The sequence below is a fragment of the Entelurus aequoreus genome, linkage group LG18 (genome assembly GCF_033978785.1).
Source record: "Entelurus aequoreus isolate RoL-2023_Sb linkage group LG18, RoL_Eaeq_v1.1, whole genome shotgun sequence".
Lineage (NCBI taxonomy): Eukaryota > Metazoa > Chordata > Actinopteri > Syngnathiformes > Syngnathidae > Entelurus > Entelurus aequoreus.
Window position 1 is genome coordinate 49,003,265 of NC_084748.1, and position 18,386 is coordinate 49,021,650.

General features: G+C 40.0%; 1 protein-coding gene and 1 long non-coding RNA gene across 6 annotated transcripts in view; one reads left to right on the plus strand and one right to left on the minus strand.

The window, feature by feature from the left end:
* The window catches only part of LOC133634226 (circadian locomoter output cycles protein kaput-like), a 69,421-nt gene that overhangs the window by 38,864 nt on the left and 12,171 nt on the right, over positions 1 to 18,386 (plus strand). For 4 of the 5 annotated variants that reach the window (XM_062027331.1, XM_062027330.1, XM_062027329.1 and 1 more), the window contains 6 exons: positions 4,595 to 4,733; positions 8,417 to 8,514; positions 8,600 to 8,797; positions 8,867 to 9,025; positions 13,102 to 13,290; positions 15,821 to 16,014. In XM_062027331.1, coding sequence (XP_061883315.1) covers positions 4,595 to 4,733; positions 8,417 to 8,514; positions 8,600 to 8,797; positions 8,867 to 9,025; positions 13,102 to 13,290; positions 15,821 to 16,014 — 977 coding nt within the window. The remainder of the gene's footprint in view (positions 1 to 4,594; positions 4,734 to 8,416; positions 8,515 to 8,599; positions 8,798 to 8,866; positions 9,026 to 13,101; positions 13,291 to 15,820; positions 16,015 to 18,386) is intronic. The other variant, XM_062027332.1, reaches the window with a different exon arrangement.
* Positions 4,581 to 18,386, minus strand: part of LOC133634227 (uncharacterized) — a 31,871-nt gene continuing 18,065 nt past the window's right edge. The window contains exons 2-3 of the long non-coding RNA XR_009821915.1: positions 12,968 to 13,275; positions 4,581 to 4,731 (exon numbers count right to left, since the gene is read on the minus strand). This is a non-coding gene — a long non-coding RNA (uncharacterized LOC133634227). The remainder of the gene's footprint in view (positions 4,732 to 12,967; positions 13,276 to 18,386) is intronic.

Here is an 18,386-nt window from a genome sequence, read left to right on the forward strand (position 1 = left end):
AATGCCAACTGAAATGAATTTTTTTAATTTAAACGGGAATAGCAGATCCATTCTATGTGTCATACTTGATCATTTCGCGATATTGCCATATTTTTGCTGAAAGGATTTAGTAGAGAAAATCGACGATAAACTTCGCAACTTTTGCTCGCTGATAAAAAAAAGCCTTGCCTGTACCGGAAGTAGCGTGACGTCACAAGACTAAGGATTCCTCACAATTCCCCATTGTTTACAATGGAGCGAGAGACATTCGGAGCGAGAAAGCGACGATTACCCCATTAATTTGAGCGAGGATGAAAGATTTGTGGATGAAGAACTTTAGAGTGAAGGACTACAGTGAAGTACAGCGTGTATCTTTTTTCGCTCTGACCGTAACTTAGGTACAAGCTGGCTCATTGGATTCCACACTCTCTCCTTTTTCTATTGTGGATCACGGATTTGTATTTTAAACCACCTCGGATACTATATCCTCTTGAAAATGAACATGCAAATACACGGTTAATAACTTTCAGCTTGGCGAAGCTAAAAAAATAGAAGCTATGTTAGCTACAGAGTTAACGTGATAGCAGGCTCAAAATGCAGATAGAAACAAAATTTAAAAAAAACCCTGACTGGAAGGCTAGACAGAAGATCAACAATACTATTAAAGGCCTACTGAAACCTACTACTACCGACCGCAGTCTGATAGTTTATATATCAATGATGAAATCTTAAAATTGCAACACATGCCAATACGGCCGGGTTAACTTATAAAGTGACTTTTAAAACTTCCCGGGAAATATCCGGCTGAAACGTCGCGGTATGATGACGTATGCGCGTGACGAAGTCCGAGTAACGGAAGTTATGGTACCCGTAGAATCCTATACAAAAAGCTCTGTTTTCATTTCATAATTCCACAGTATTTTGGACGTCTTTTGCAATTTGTTTAATGAACAATGAAGGCTGCAAAGAAGACAGTTGTAGGTGGGATCGGTGTATTAGCAGCGGACTACAGCAACACAACCAGGAGGACTTTGTTGGAGCGCTAGCCGCGCTAGCCGCCGACCTCACCTTGACTTCCTACGTCTCCGGGCCGCCAAACGCATTGGGTGAAGTCCTTCGTCCTTCTGCCGATCGCTGGAACGCAGGTGAGCACGGGTGTTGATGAGTAGATGAGGGCTGGCTGGCGTAGGTGGAGAGCTAATGTTTTTAGCATAGCTCTGTGAGGTCCCGTTGCTAAGTTAGCTTCAATGGCGTCGTTAGCACAGCATTGTTAACCTTCGCCAGCCTGGAAAGCATTAACCGTGTATTTACATGTCCACGGTTTAATAGTATTGTTGATTTTCTATCTATCCTTCCAGTCAGGGCTTTATTTTTTTGTTTCTATATGCAGTTAAAGCACGATGCTATCACGTTAGCTCGTAGCTTAAGCATTTCGCCGATGTATTGTCGTGGAGATAAAAGGCACTGAATGTCCATTTCGCGTTCTCGACTCTCATTTTCAAGAGGATATAGTATCCCAGGTGGTTTAAAATACAAATCCGTGATCCACAATAAAAAAAGGAGAGAGTGTGGAATCCAATGAGCCAGCTTGTACCTAAGTTACGCTCAGAGCGAAAAAAGATACGTCCATCACTGCCTCTCAAGTCCTTCGCTGTAACGTTCCTCATCTACGAATCTTTCATCCTCGCTCAAATTAATGGGGTAATCGTCACTTTCTCGGTCCGAATCTCTCTCGCTCCATTGTAAACAACGGGGAATTGTGAGGAATACTAGCTCCTGTGACGTCACGCTACTTCCGCTACAGGCAATCTCTATCCTCCTTCAAAACCGCAATAAAAGTTCACCTCCAGGCAGCTACAACCCTAAACTAACACCCTCCCCGGATTGCTAATAATCAAATGTAAACAATCAAATGCAGATACTTTTTATTTTTCTTATGCCTTCTGCTCTCTCTCTCTCTCTCTCTCTCTCTCTATGTCCACTACTTGATGTCCATACCCCCCCCCCCACCCCCCCCCCACATCCCTGATTGTAAATAATGTAAATAATTCAATGTGATTATCTTGTGTGATGACTGTATTATGATGATAGTATATATGATAGTATATATCTGTATCATGAATCAATTTAAGTGGACCCCGACTTAAACAAGTTGAAAAACTTATTCGGGTGTTACCATTTAGTGGTCAATTGTACGGAATATGTACTTCACTGTGCAACCTACTAATAAAAGTCTCAATCAATCAATCAAGCTTATTTTTATCAGCGAGCAAAAGTTGCGAACTTTATCGTCGATTTTCTCTACTAAATCCTTTCAGCAAAAATATGGCAATATCGCGAAATGATCAAGTATGACACATAGAATGGATCTGCTATCCCCGTTTAAATTTAAAAAAATCATTTCAGTAGGCCTTTAATTTTCAGCTTGGCGAAGCTAAGTTAGCTACGGAGCTAACGTGATAGCATCAGTCTCAAATGCAGATAGAAACAAAATAAAAAAAACCCTGACTGGATGGATAGACAGAAGATCAACAATACTATTAAACCATGAACATGTAAATACACGGTTATTAATTTTCAGCTTGGCGAAGCTAAAAAAATAGAAGCTAAGTTAGCTACGGGGCGGCGGCGGGCGTTGTAGCTTTCGACGACACCCCGGCCGCCATCAGAGTCGGCAAGAAACATATATTTCCCCAAAGTTACGTGCGTGACATGCACATATCGACACGCACGTACGGGCAGGCGATCAAATGTTTGGAAGCCAAAGCTGTACTCACCGTAGTGCGTCTGCTCTCCAACTCAAAACACAACACAACCTCCTGGTGTTGGTGTTGCTACAGCCAGCCGCTAATACACCCGATCGCACCTATAACTTTCTTATTTGCAGTCTCCATTGTCCATTAAACAAATGACAAAATATTCACCAACACAAATGTCCAGAATACTGTGGAATTTTGTCGAAGAAAACAGCTATTTGCATAGGGTCCAAACACTACCCTTGACCCCGTGATGTCACGCGCATACGTCATCATACCGCAACGTTTTGAACCGGAAGTTTCCCGGGAATTTTAAAATGTCACTTTATAAGTTAACCCGGCCGTATTGGCATGTGTTGCAATGTTAAGATTTCATCATTGATATATAAACTATCAGACTGCGTGGTCGCTAGTAGTGGCTTTCAGTAGGCCTTTAAAGGCCTACTGAAATGATTTTTTTTTATTTAAACGGGAATAGCAGATCCATTCTATGTGTCATACTTGATCATTTCGCGATATTGCCATATTTTTGCTGAAAGGATTTAGTAGAGAAAATCGACGATAAAGTTCGCAACTTTTGCTCGCTGATAAAAAAAAGCCTTGCCTGTAGCGGAAGTAGCGTGACGTCACAGGAGCTAGTATTCCTCACAATTCCCCGTTGTTTACAATGGAGCGAGAGAGATTCGGACCGAGAAAGTGATGATTACCCCATTAATTTGAGCGAGGATGAAAGATTCGTAGATGAGGAACGTTACAGTGAATGACTTGAGAGGCAGCGATGGACGTATCTTTTTTCGCTCTGACCGTAACTTAGGTACAAGCTGGCTCATTGGATTCCACACTCTCCTTCTTCTATTGTGGATCACAGATTTGTATTTTAAACCACCTGGGATACTATATCCTCTTGAAAATGAGAGTCGAGAACGCAAAATGGACATTCAGTGCCTTTTATCTCCACGACAATACATCGGCGAAATGCTTTAGCTACGAGCTAACGTGATAGCATCTTGCTTTAACTGCATATAGAAACAAAAGAAATAAACCCCTGACTGGAAGTATAGATAGAAAATCAACAATACTATTAAACCGTGGACATGTAAATACACGGTTAATGCTTTCCAGGCTGGCGAAGGTTAACATTGCTGTGCTAACGACGCCATTGAAGCTAACTTAGCAACCGGACTGCACAGAGCTATGCTAAAAACATTAGCTCTCCACCTACGCCAGCCAGCCCTCATTTGCTCATCAACACCCGTGCTCACCTGCGTTCCAGCGATCGGCAGAAGGACGAAGGACTTCACCCGATGCGTTTGGCGCCCGGAGACGTAGGAAGTCAAGGTGAAGTCGGCGGCTAGCGCGGCTAGCGCTCCAACAAAGTCCTCCTGGTTGTGTTGCTGTAGTCCGCTGCTAATACACTGATCCCACCTCCAACTGTCTTCTTTGCAGCCTTCATTGTTCATTAAAAAAATTGCAAAAGATGTCCAGAATACTGTGGAATTATGAAATGAAAACAGAGCTTTTTGTATAGGATTCTACGGGGTACCATAACTTCCGTTACTCGGACTTCGTCACGCGCATACGTCATCATACCGCGATGTTTCAGCCGGATATTTCCCGGGAATTTTAAAATGTCACTTTATAAGTTAACCCGGCCGTATTGGCATGTGTTGCAATGTTAAGATTTCATCATTGATATATAAACTATCAGACTGCGTGGTCGCTAGTAGTGGCTTTCAGTAGGCCTTTAAAGAGCGTTCTTGACTAATAATCATATAAGTCGATGTCTAGTTTGTAGCACCAAAGCCCAAATGCCTGTGCACATATCAGTTAACTTCAAATGTCATTCTTTATTTCCATAGAGCCAGGATTCTGGTTCAGAGCTGAACACATCCAGCCTGAAGGAGGCATTGGAGAGGTTTGACCGCAGTCGGACAGCCTCAACCTCTTCCAGAAGTTCCCGCAAGTCTTCATCACATGTATCCGACAACACCTGCACCTGTGAGTGAACAGCAACACATTACTACTTACAATCTAGTCCTGCCTACTGGTAGTGTCAAAGTAACACATACTGTATATGTGAGAACAAAATGCACCTTCTATATGTCTTTCCTATATTTTCATATTGACAATAGGACAATATTCTGAAGTGCTTTTATTTTGAAGGTGTATTTTGTGTGTACACATTTCTGTCTTCTTAATTTAGTTTATGAATGTATGAATCCACTTGTTGGAGCTTAACAGAAACTGGATTTTTCTCACTAGAAAATAAAAAAATAACTAACAAACAGGAAATGAGGTGGTTTGCGTATCCACCAAAAATACGTACAAAGCTGACTTAATGCACATTTTCTTTACTGTTGTTTTAAAAAAAAAGTCATGGCATTTACTCTTGGCAGTCACATCTTGTCAAAGCAATACATTTTATTCTGCTTTTATAAAGTGATCAAATGTATATGAGGTGTAATGTTTACTCAGCCTGCCACATGTGGCCGCTTGGGAAAACTAGCGTATTTTTTGGACCATAGGGCGCACGCCGATGAGCGGGTCTATTCAGGTCTATTTTCATACAAAAGGTGCATGAAAGTATAAGGCGTATAAAAGGGGTCATATTATGACTTTTTTTTCTACATTTAAAAGACTTCCTTCAGTGTTTTTCATTGTGTTCCGTGAGTAACAGTCTGGTGTGCCGTGGGAGATGATCTCATTTCACCTATTTGCTCAGCAGAGTAACCGTCAGGCCTGGCCCTAACCAATCTGGCGCCCTAGGCAAGATTTTAGGTGGCGCCCCCCCACATCGGCAGTGAAGTGTATATACTCACAAGAAACCGAATAGCTTTGTCTTTGACCTTTTTTTTTACTTAAAGAAAGCAAATTAACATATTATATGAGAATGTTATGTTATGATTATCTTTAACCGAATCACAGCAGTGCTCAAATCAAAAAACAGCATTCCCTCTCATGTGATATTGCTTAATTAACGTTAATGATGTGCACTTTAACAACTAGGCTTACAACTATACCTAATATATAAAGGGGTGGAAAAGTGACTATTACCTGCAGGGCAAACATTAGCTAACCAGAAGTCAATAACAATGTCAACAAAAAACACCTGCTTAAAAGATCTAATACAAATGTCCCTGAGGAATGTAAGGTGGGAGTACTGTAATTACCTAACGTTACATTATTATTTTCCATAACAATTTAGCCCCCTCCACAATATTAAAAATGACGTTAAAACAGAACTAGCTATTTATTGATTAGCAATTGCAGAATCATGTAACATTAGCTTAATGCTAAAAAGCCAGGTTACTATCACATTCTGTAACAGACAAATAATTTAATGTAGGCTAGCGTTACCTACCTGCTACCTCTGTCTTTTTCTCATTTCTCCTCCTCTTCTTTTCTATTTTTTCTTCCCTGGGCACCTGACAGTTTTGGCCGTTTTGACATCTTGTGTTGATTTTTTGATGTGGTGACGTCCAAAAAGAGTCATGATACGGGAAGGGAGGGGGCGTAACGTTTTAACAAATAATATTTCTATTAAATAGGCTTTACTTTGCATTTTAATTAATGTGGGATTATTTTTTGTATTTAGAAATAATAGTACCAACTTTTTTTTTTTTTTATCCAACATTTGTGGCACTGGCGTGGCGCCCCCTGATGGACGGTGCCCTTAGCATTTGCCTATACGGCCTATGCCACGGGCCGGCCCTGGTAACTGTGTAATACTCTTCCATACCAGTAGGTGGCAGCAGGTAGCTAATTACTTTGTAGATGTGGGAAACAGCGGGAGGCAGTGTGCAGGTAAAAAGGTGTCTAATGCTTAAACCAAAAATAAACAAAAGGTGAGTGCTCCTAAGAAAAGGCATTGAAGCTTAGGGAAGGCTATGCAGAACAAAACTAAAACTGAACTGGCTACAAAGTAAACAAAAACAGAATGCTGGACGACAGCAAAGACTTACTGTGGAGCAAAGACTGCGTCCACAATGTACATCCGAACATGACATGACAATCAACAATGTCCCCACAAAGAAGGATAAAAACAAGTGAAATATTCTTGATTGCTAAAACAAAGTAGATGCGGGAAATATCGCTCAAAGGAAGACATGAAACTGCTACAGGAAAATACCAAAAAAAGAGAAAAAGCCACCAAAATAGGAGCGCAAGACAAGAAGTAAAACACTACACACAGGAAAACATCAAAAAACTCCAAATAAGTCAGGGTGTGATGTGACAGGTGGTGACAGTACACCTACTTTGAGACAAGAGCTATAGTGATGCATGCTTGGTTATGATTTAAAGTCATATCCAACAATTGCGACAACGACTTTTTACTGTCAACTGAGTTTCGTTTTTTAATGATGTCTGCTGGTGGTGTGCCTCTGCATTTTTTCAACGCAAAAAATGTGCCTTGGCTCCAAAAAGGTTGAAAAACACTGGTCTACATAACATGTCATGGTGGTTGTTTGGTCAAAATGTTGCATTGATGATGTTTCACAGACCATCTTTAAGCCGCTTTCTGACCGTCTCTTTACGTGCCTCCACTCTGACAGCATCTTCTCCCCGTCATCTTTGTTGTATCCGTAGTATTTATCGCTTCCACTGACAGATATAAGTTGGAACTGTACACTACTTTGTATTAGAACTGGCACCAGCGTAGGATGAATGCCACACGACAAGAGGATAGAAAAAAAGAAAGAGCTTATTGACTACGGCATCAAATTTTCAGGACTTATGCAGATCCTAAATACACATCAGCACGTACCAATAGGTAAGAAAAGTTGGTTTTGCATAACTTAGCGAAACAAAAACAACAGATAATATGTCTGCTAATAGATGCCATTTTGGGATCCTTAAACAAACACCATAATAATACTGTATGCTGAAGCACGGTACGTCTGACTATGGTAGCTGTAATGCTCTGACAATCCATCAAGTGGTGCAGCTTCGTAGCTTACCAAAGTTGTACTAAAACAGTTTAACAGACTTTCGAGCGCCGTGTGAAGTGAAGTGAAGCGAATTATATTTATATAGCGCTTTTTCTCTAGTGACTCAAAGCGCTTTACATAGTGAAACCCAATATTTAAGTTACATTTTTTTTAAACCAAAGTGGGTGGCACTGGGAGCAGGTGGGTAAAGTGTCTTGCCCAAGGACACAACGGCAGTGACTAGGATGGCGGAAGCGGGGATCAAACCTGGAACCCTCAGGTTGCTGGCACGGCCACTCTACCAACCGAGCTATACCGCACCGTGTGTAATGTTCTATATCCTCAATGAAACAACAACGTTTTTGTTTTGCTAGCTGACGCCTGTTTATTTAAAAGGCGTCAGCCTGCAGTCCACACATATCTCTTATGTGTGACTGCCGTCTCCTGGTTTGATTGATTGGATTGAAACTTGTATTAGTAGATTGCACAGTATGGTACATATTCCGTACAATTGACCGCTAAATGGTAACACCCCAATAAGTTAAGTCGGGGTCCACGTTAATCAAATCATGGTAATTCATGGTCACACTTATTACACCATGTACACAATAAAATTGCTTCGAGGTCGGTAAGCACAACCAGAATGAATACGTACTTGAGGCCATATTTAGTGCGCCTCACGGTGTGAGGAATAAGGTAAATGCCCGCCCATGATGAGGGAGACAGAGACTTGATCAATGTCTGATCCCACAGCCTCCAAGATACACATGGACACGGCCACACCTCCGCGACAGTCCCTGGCCTCAACCATGGAGGTGACGTCACAGCGCCGCTCGTCCATTAGCAGCCAGGTGAGATTGGAGAATGAGACGTGTAGCGAAGCATAACGCCACATGTCTATAATCAGATGTTGATTACGTTTGTTGGTATTTGCAGTCCATGACCTCTCAGACTACCAGCCAGAGTGTCACTCCAGCCATGATCACGCAACAACAACAGCAGCAGCAACAACAAAAGCAACAGCAGCAGCAGCAACAACAACAACAACAACAACAACAACAGCAACAACAACAACAGCAGCAGCAGCAGCAGCAGCAACAACAACAACAACAGCAGCTGCAGGCAAATGTACAGGTCAGTGGTGAAATAACAATTCATAGTTACCAGCATGCATGGTAACTGTTAAAACGGTTGTTTGTGCAGCCGGTGATGGAGTTCTCGGCGCAGGTGAACGCTATGCAGCACCTGAAGGAGCAGCTGGAGCAAAGGACCAGAATGATCCAGGCCAACATTCAGCGGCAGCAAGACGAGCTAAGAAATATCCAGGAGCAGCTGCAGAGAGTCCAGGGCCAGGGTATCCAAGTAAGACAAAGTGTTATCATCATCGTCTGTCCTGACACTAAATAGTACACGGCTCAGGTAGATACTTGCAGTGGTCTCAATAGTGGCCAGGAAAATATACATCCATTTTTGGTTGTTCCCGTTAGTCCTATAAAGAAATAATGCAAAGCCATATAATATAAAGAAATCATGTTTGGTGCCCTCACAAACGATCAGAAATCACAAAAATATTTAACTCCAACAACCATATCGCTGAAATAACAGATTAGGTTTGGGAAATAATCTATATTTAGATGCTTTGCAATTCAGACATGGGCGATTGTAAAAATCAATACAGTGTTCCCTCGTTTAGCGCTGGGGTTACGGTCCAAAAAATACCTGCGTCAAGTGAGATCCTTGTACAAAACTCAAAAGCAGTTGTTGCTCAACAGGAAGTCAACTCCGGTGACGACAGAAATACCGGAAGTGAAACAACTGATTAGCCTTTAAAACTGAAAATAAAAGATCAACATACTTGAACACACAAATAAAAATAATATGGCTCTTATGAAGCCAGAACTATATTTCATTGTTCTTCTGCCAATAAAGTATATTGTGTATCTTATTTATTTTACTGGTTAAAAAAAATACAACTTGGTTAATACAATTTGAGTACCTTTTGAGCACATTTAACAATACCACGATAATAATAATAACTGGGATCATTTTTGGTCAACATTACTGTTACGGCGGGCGGGTCGCAGCTTACTGCGGGATTCGCTCCCCCGGGATGCAAACGGACCACTCCGGACAGGACTTGCAGGTAGGAACATGATTTATTTTTGAAATCAAACAAGTACCAAAAACGGAAAACAAGTCAGAGGAAAAAACGATCGCACTTGAAACTAAGGCTACTACTTAGCATAGACTAAAGACAAGCAATACTCACTTAAAGGCCTACTGAAATGAATTGTTTTTATTTAAGTTAAAGTTAAAGTACCAATGATTGTCACACACACACTAGGTGTGGTGAAATTTGTCCTCTGCATTTGACCCATCCCCTTGTTCACCCCCTGGGAGATGAGGGGAGCAGTGGGCAGCAGCGGTGCCGCGCCCGGGAATAATTTTTTGGTGATTTAACCCCCAATTCCAACCCTTGATGCTGAGTGCCAAGCAGGGAGGTAACGGCTCCCATTTTTAGAGTCTTTGGTATGACTCGGCCGGGGTTTGAACTCGAAACCTACCGATCTCAGGGCGGACACTCTAACCACTAGGCCACTGTTTAAACGGGGATAACAGATCCATTCTATGTGTCATACTTGATCATTTCGCGATATTGCCATATTTTTGCTGAAAGGATTTAGTAGACAACAACGACGATAAAGTTCGCAACTTTTGGTCGCTGATAAAAAAAGCCTTGCCCGTACCGGAAGTAGCGTGACGTCACAGGTTGAAAGGCTCCTCACATCTGCACATTGTTTACACCAGCAGCGAGAGCGATTCGGACCGAGAAAGCGACGATTACCCCATTAATTTGAGCGAGGATGAAAGACTAGTGGATGAGGAACGTGAGAGTGAAGGACTAGAGTGCAGTGCAGGACGTATCTTTTTTCGCTCTGACCGTAACTTAGGTACAAGCTCGCTCATTGGATTCCGCACTCTCCTTTTTCTATTGTGGGTATCGGATTTGTATTTTAAACCACCTCGGATACTATATCCTCTTGAAAATGAGAGTCGAGAACGCGAAATGGACATTCACAGTGACTTTTATCTCCACGACAATACATCGGCGAAACACTTTAGCTACGGGCTTAACTGCAGATAGAAACAAAAGAAATAAACCCCTGACTGGAAGGATAGACAGAAGATCAACAATACTATTAAACCATGGACATGTAAATACACGGTTAATGCTTTCCAGCCTGGCGAAGCTTAACAATGCTGTTGCTAACGACGCCATTGAAGCTAACTTAGCTACGGAACCTCACAGAGCTATGCTAAAAACATTAGCTCTCCACCTACGCCAGCCAGCCCTCATCTGCTCATCAACACCCGTGCTCACCTGCGTTCCAGCGAACGACGGAGCGACAAAGGACTTCACCCGATCATCGATGCGGTCGGCGGCTAGCGTCGGATAGCGCGTCTGCTATCCAAGTCAAAGTCCTCCTGGTTGTGTTGCTGCAGCCAGCCGCTAATACACCGATCCCACCTACAGCTTTCTTCTTTGCAGTCTCCATTGTTCATTAAACAAATTGCAAAAGATTCCCCAACACAGATGTCCAGAATACTGTGGAATTTTGCGATGAAGACAGAGCTTTTTTGTATTGGATTCAATGGGGTACCAATACTTCCATTTCAACCAGTGACGTCACGCGCATACGTCATCATACATAGACGTTTTCAACCGGATATTTCCCGGGAAATTTAAAATGTCACTTTATAAGTTAACCCGGCCGTATTGGCATGTGTTGCAATGTTAAGATTTCATCATTGATATATAAACTTTCAGACTGCGTGGTCGCTAGTAGTGGCTTTCAGTAGGCCTTTAACAGGAGCATGAAGCAAATAAAGAAGCCAGGCCGACTGACCAGCAAATGCAGGCTTAAAAATGCCTCTGATTAGTGCTCGGGGAACAGGTGAGCGTCCCAAACACCAATCAGAGGCAGGTGAAAATAATAAGTAGCTAAGGTAACTAAACAAACTCAAAGGTGCACAACAACAGCAACTAAACAAGTCCAAAACTAACAGAAAATAACAAAAACATGATCCGGGCCACGGATCATGACAATTACTTAATTTAGCAATTTTATTTTTTGTTTTGGTTGTGTATATTTTAGGTCCCCCTAGCCCTCCTTAACAGACACAGAAGCTATTTTATTGATTTTGGTTGTGATTGTTTTTATTCAAGTGCAACATTTTTCTTTACAGACAGTATTTTTTTATTTAACTTGGTATTTCAAAGTTGACATTTCAGTTACATGGTTAAAATACACAAGAATTACATTTGAAAGAGTATGCTTCCATTAGTATTATGTATTGCTATTACATCAGTGGTTAATTTGGTCCCCAAAAAATAATGGCAATAATATCGTTCAGTGTTTCCCATAAACTGCCAAGATACCTGTGGCGGTGGGGGCGTGGCTATGGGCGTGGTCACCATGACATCATCGAGTAATTTGCATAATTTACTACAATGATATGATTTTCTCTAAAAAGGCTCAAAAAATGTATACTTACTAATTAATAATAACAGTTTTGTTTTAAACGTCCATCCATCCATCCATTTTACAATATAATTACAACACTTTATGTACATATTTATATACAGATTTGAACAATAAGTTATTCACTGAAATATATTTATTCATTGTGGTTCTTACAAAAAAATATATCTTATAAAATATAAAAGCTAAAATGTCTCTTAAAGCTCTGCCCCTTTAATTAGTGCATACTAAATAATTTAACTTTAGCCTACTACTACGACCATATTATTTACCAGCAACATAAAGTGAAACAGAGGCAGAGGTGTCCTGCCACAGTCAGTAACAAATAAACAGAAAACAGTAGTGGTCAAATACAAATAAGGCAACAAGAGAAGTATCCTACACTTCTCTTTTGTAAAGTCAATCTGAACAACCTATATGGGCATCTACATCAACTATATGATTTGCCTGAGAAGCTGGACAGGACAAAAAACAAACAAACATTTTTTTAATTTAAAAAAAATTTTTTTTTAAATTTGTGGCGGACGTAATTCTTTCGTGGCGGGCCGCCACAAATTAATGTGTGGGAAACACTGTCGTTTATCTGCAATAATTTGTAGGTCAATAAATTGCTGGACAAAATGTTGTTATTGGCCCATGACTAATCAGAGGAAAACTAAGCAGTATGAACGTATTGATGTGAACCCAGTGCTCATCAGCATGCAGATTACTATGAGTATTTCTCCACTACACTGATGTCTATATTTAGGACATGACTTACTTGAACAAAGCTGGAAAGTGCAACTTCATCTGACCTAGAAGCAGAACCATCCATTATGTATTAGTTCACCAACAGTGGAGCCTTCTTTTTCAACCATGTTGTTAGCAGCGTGACACAAAGCAACCTCTCTGCAGATGTTGCTGCAGCAGCAGGGGGGAGCCATGAACGTGCAGCTTCCCCAGGTGGGGCCGGTCCAGCAGACCACTGCCCTGAGCGCTCAGGTCCAGCAGGCGGCCATCAACCCCGTCCATTCGGGAACGCAGCAGCTCGCTATCCAGCAGCAGCAGGCCCCTCCCCCTCAGCAGAGCCTTCAGCAGCAGCAGGTGGAGACACACACACACACACACACACACACACACACACACACACACACACACACACACACACATCTTAAACTGTATTCAGAATATGATCTTTTTTAGGTTGTGTGAATGTCTGTGTTTGGTTAGTTTTGGAACATTGCCATCCACATAAACAGCTCAGAATACCTTCCATCTTGTGGAAATAGAATTATTCATGTTTTGATAGTTGAACCCTCCCGTTTATCTTGATTCAGTTCAGGGATTTTCAACTGAATGGTATTGGGGGCCACATTGCCAGAAAGCTAAGGCCCGGGGGGTCGGACTTCTCCCTTCACTATTAGTCTTATTTTGTATAGGGCTGCAACTAATGTTTATTTTAATAGTCGATTAGTCAACGATTATCTTAACGATTAGTCGGATAATAAAGCCTACACATATTTAATGGCTCTAATTTTTCCATTGACTTCTACATACCCCAAAAGCAGTGAAGTTGTCACGTTGTGTAAATGGTAAATAAAAAGAGAATACAACAAATCCTTTTCAACTTATATTCAATTGAATGGACTGCAAAGACAAGATATTTCATGTTCACACTGGAAAACATTGTTCTTTTTTGCAAATATTAGCTCATTTGGAATTGGATGCCTGCAACATGTTTCCAAAAAAGCTGGCACAAGTGGCAAAAAAGAGTGAGAAAGTTGAGGAATGCTCGTCAAAGACTTATTTGGAACATCCCACAGGTGAACAGGCTAATTGGGAACAGGTGGGTGCCATGATTGGGTATAAAAGCAGCTTCCATGAAATGCTCAGTCATTCACAAACAAGGACGGGGCGAGGGTCACCACTTTGTCAACAAATGCCTGAGCAAATTGTTGAAGAACAACATTTCTCAAGCAGCTATTGCAAGGAATTTAGGGATTTCACCATCTACGCTCCGTAATATCATCAAAAGGTTGAGAGAATGTGGAGAAATCACTGCACGTAAGCCATGATATTACACACCTTGGATCCCTCAGGCGGTACTGCATCAAAAAGTGATATCAGTGTGTAAAGGATATCACCACATGGTCTCAGGGACACTTCAGAAAACCACTGTCAGTAACTACAGTTGGTCGCTACATCTGTAAGTGCAAGTTAAAACTCTACTATGCAAAGCCAAAGCCATTTATCAACAACACCCAGAAACACTTAGCTGGGCCCGAGCTCATCTAAGATGGACTGATGCAAAGTGGAAAAGTGTTCTGTGGTCTGACGAGTCCACATTTCAAATTGTTTTTGGAAACTGTGGACCAAAGAGGAAAAGAACCATCCGAATTGTTCTAGGGTGAAAGTGTAAAAGGCAGCATGTGTGATGGTATGGGGGTGTATTAGTGGCCAAGACATGGGTAACTTACACATCTGTGAAGGCACCATTAATGCTGAAAGGTACATACAGCTTTTGGATGAACATATGTTGCCATCCAAGCAACGTTATTATGGACGCCCCTGCTTATTTCAGCAAGACAATGCCAAGCCACGTGTTACAACAGCGTGGCTTCATAGTAAAAGAGTGCGGGTACTAGACTGGCCTGCCTGTAGTCCAGACATTGAAAATGTGTGAAGGCTAAAATATGAGAAGGGAGACTGTTGAACAACTTAAGTTGTACATCAAGCAAGAATGGGCAAGAATTCCACTTCAAAAATGTGTCTCCTCACTTCCCAAACCTTTACTGAGTGTTGTTAAAAGGAAAGGCCATGTAACACACTGGTAAACATGCCTTTTTTGCAATGTGTTGCTGTCATTAAATTCTAAGTTCATGATTATTTGCAAAAAAGAACAAAGTTTCTCAGTGTGAACATGAAATATCTTGTCTTTGCAGTCTATTCAATTGAATATAAGTTGAAAAGGATTTGTTGTATTCTCTTTTTATTGAGCATTTACACAACGTGACAACTTCACTGCTTTTGGCTTTTGTATCTCAAGAAGTGCAACAAATGACTCCAGACTGCATGTGAAGTAAACACCTTACTTACATAAGTCACATTATGAAAACATTTCCGAAAAGGAGAGTACTCAAAGGGGAGCCCTGAGGAACGCCTCAGGTATGTACACCACAAGTTTGGACCCCAGAGTTGGCTCATCGACAAGGCTAGGATGTGTCAATGTTCTCTTCTGTTTTGAAGAATTTGCTGCCAAAGTGTTTGTGCCGGTTAAGTGTCACTCCCAGGCTGGATGTGAATGTGATTTGGATCCTTGTTATGATCGTGGTGTAGACCAGGTGCACCACATGAAGTGTTTGGGTGACATGCAGAGACAAAGCATGTGCTTCTGATTCATTCCCTCCAAAAAAAGAACTCCATGATGTTTTTTTCTTCAGATTGAAATTGAACGTAACCTCCAGTCAGTAGAAGAATGCCAACTATGCAGACTTATTTTCTCTCTGTGGGTTCCAACCGTCTCCTGCATTTTGCTGACTGTCACTTACGTTGCACCGCAGGACCAAAGTAGCGAATCTAGAAATGTCTTTTACGATCCCAGACGAGTCCCTGGTTGTTCTTCTCCCCTCTGCAGGCCCAACGACAGCCTCAGCAGCCTCCCCAGCCTCAGCCGCAGACCCAGAACTCTGTGCCGGCCCCGCTCTACAACACCATGATGATCTCCCAGCCGGGCCAGCCCAACGTGCTGCAGATCAGCACCAGCCTGCCGCAGAACAACACGCCACAAGGCACCACCGTGGCCACCTTCACGCAGGACCGGCAGATACGGTAGATGCAGCATCTCAGTCAGGATCTAGGGCCACACGATTCCATTCGTGGGGGTAACAGTTCGATTCAGAATCCATTCTCCATTCAAAATCCTCTTCTTCCGGTTATCAGAGGTAGGTCGCGGGGGCAGCAGCCTAAGTAGAGAAGCCCAGACTTCCCTCTCAACAACTACTTTGTGCAGCTCCTCCCGGGGGATACCAGACATAGTCCTGGAGAGGTGCTTAGGACATGATTCAACATCTATATTTTTTTAAATAACATTGGATGTCAGTTCTATGATGAACATTTAGATAAACAGCTCTGATACATTTCTATATTACTTAGAAGAAAACTGCTTTTGATTAATAAAATTCTAGCCAAACATTTAATAAAGTCAAATACAAATAAGACAACAAGAGAAGAAAAAACGATTTTCAGATTAATCGCAATTATTTGTAATGATTTTAAATTTATCCATCCATCCATCTTATTCCGCTTATCCGAGGTGGGGTTGCGGGGGCAGCCCAGACTTCTCTCTCCCCAGCTGATTTTAAATTACATTTTATATGATTTTAAATCGATTGAAAAAAATCTATCCTGTCCAGGCACTCAGGCAAATCATGTAGTAGATGGAGATGTTCTATATCTGCTCTACACTTTGACTTTAGTGTTGATACTTCTCTTGTTGTCTTATTTGTATTTGACTTTACTACATGTTTGTAAAGAATGTTATTCAACAACAGCAGTTTTATTTGAAGTAATATAGAAATGTATTAGAGTTGTTTGTCTATTTTATGGAGGAATGTAGTTCATCATAGAACTGACATCCAATGTTATTAAAAAAGTATTGATTTTGAATCAAGAATCAATTCTGAATCGAATCGTTACCCCCCAAGAATCGAATCAAATATTTTCTTTTGTAAAGAAATTCTGCACAGCAGATATGATTTTCTACATCAGGGGTGTCCTAACTTTGTTCACTGAGGGCCAGTTTGATATTTGTCATTTTCAAAACCAAAACTATATAAATATATATGTGTATATATATATATGTATATATCTATATATACACATATATATGTATATATAAATATATACTGTACATACATATATATATATGTGTGTGTATATATCTATATATATATATAGATATATACATACATACATGTATATATATATATAGACAGTATATGTATGTATGTATGTATGTATGTATATATATATGTATGTATATATATATACACATATATATATATACATATACAGTATATATATACATATACAGTATATATATATATATATATATATATATATATATATATATATATATATATATATATATATATATATATATATATATATATATATATATATATATATAAATATATAAATAATAATATATGACTTCTTTTTTAACATTTTTATGACCGAGATCCTTCCAGGTCCCCCAGAACCAAACTTGAGGGGAGCCCAGTGCTCAATACCGGGGTAGAGCGGGGTAATATACGTAATACACTGTAAGGGCCAGCTTGATATTTGTCATTTTCAAAACCAAAACTATATACACATAAATATATATGTGTATATATATATATATATATATATATATATATATATATATATATATACACATACATATATATATGTATATATATATATACACATACATATACATACATATATGTATATATCTATATATGTGTGTATATATCCATATGTATATATATATCTATATATATATAACCAAACTTGAGGGGAGCCCAGTGCTCAATAACAGGGTAGTGCGGGGTAATATACGTTAGGTCAGGAAAAAATACATCATTCCTACAAGCCTGTTTCGCAGGTTTCCCTGCTCTTCAGGGGATTTAAAAAATATATACGTATATATATATATATATATATATATATATATATATATATATATATATATATATATATATATATATATATATATATATATATATATATATATATATATATATATATATATATATATATATATATATATATTAACCTTTAGGGCTCCCCTCAAGTTTGTTTCTGGGGACCCAGAAGGATCTCAGTCATAAATTTTTTCAAAAACAAGTCATATATTATTATTTTTTGTTTTCTTATCCAACACCAAGTGTTCATATTAACATGAGGTCTATCTGTCTATATAAAGTCATTATGATTCATATTATTATCATTTGTTATGTTTTATGCCCTTTTTACCAACACCCTGTTTTTTATGGCGAACTGGAAAATTTGATGTGAAATAATTGACGGCCTTTTTTGTCATAATATAAAATATTATATGAAAGTGTAATATTTGGTGGGAAGTAATCGGAGCCTTGAATAGATATGTTTTGAGCAGTGACAGTAAAAAAACCAACAGCTTTGTATTATTAGTC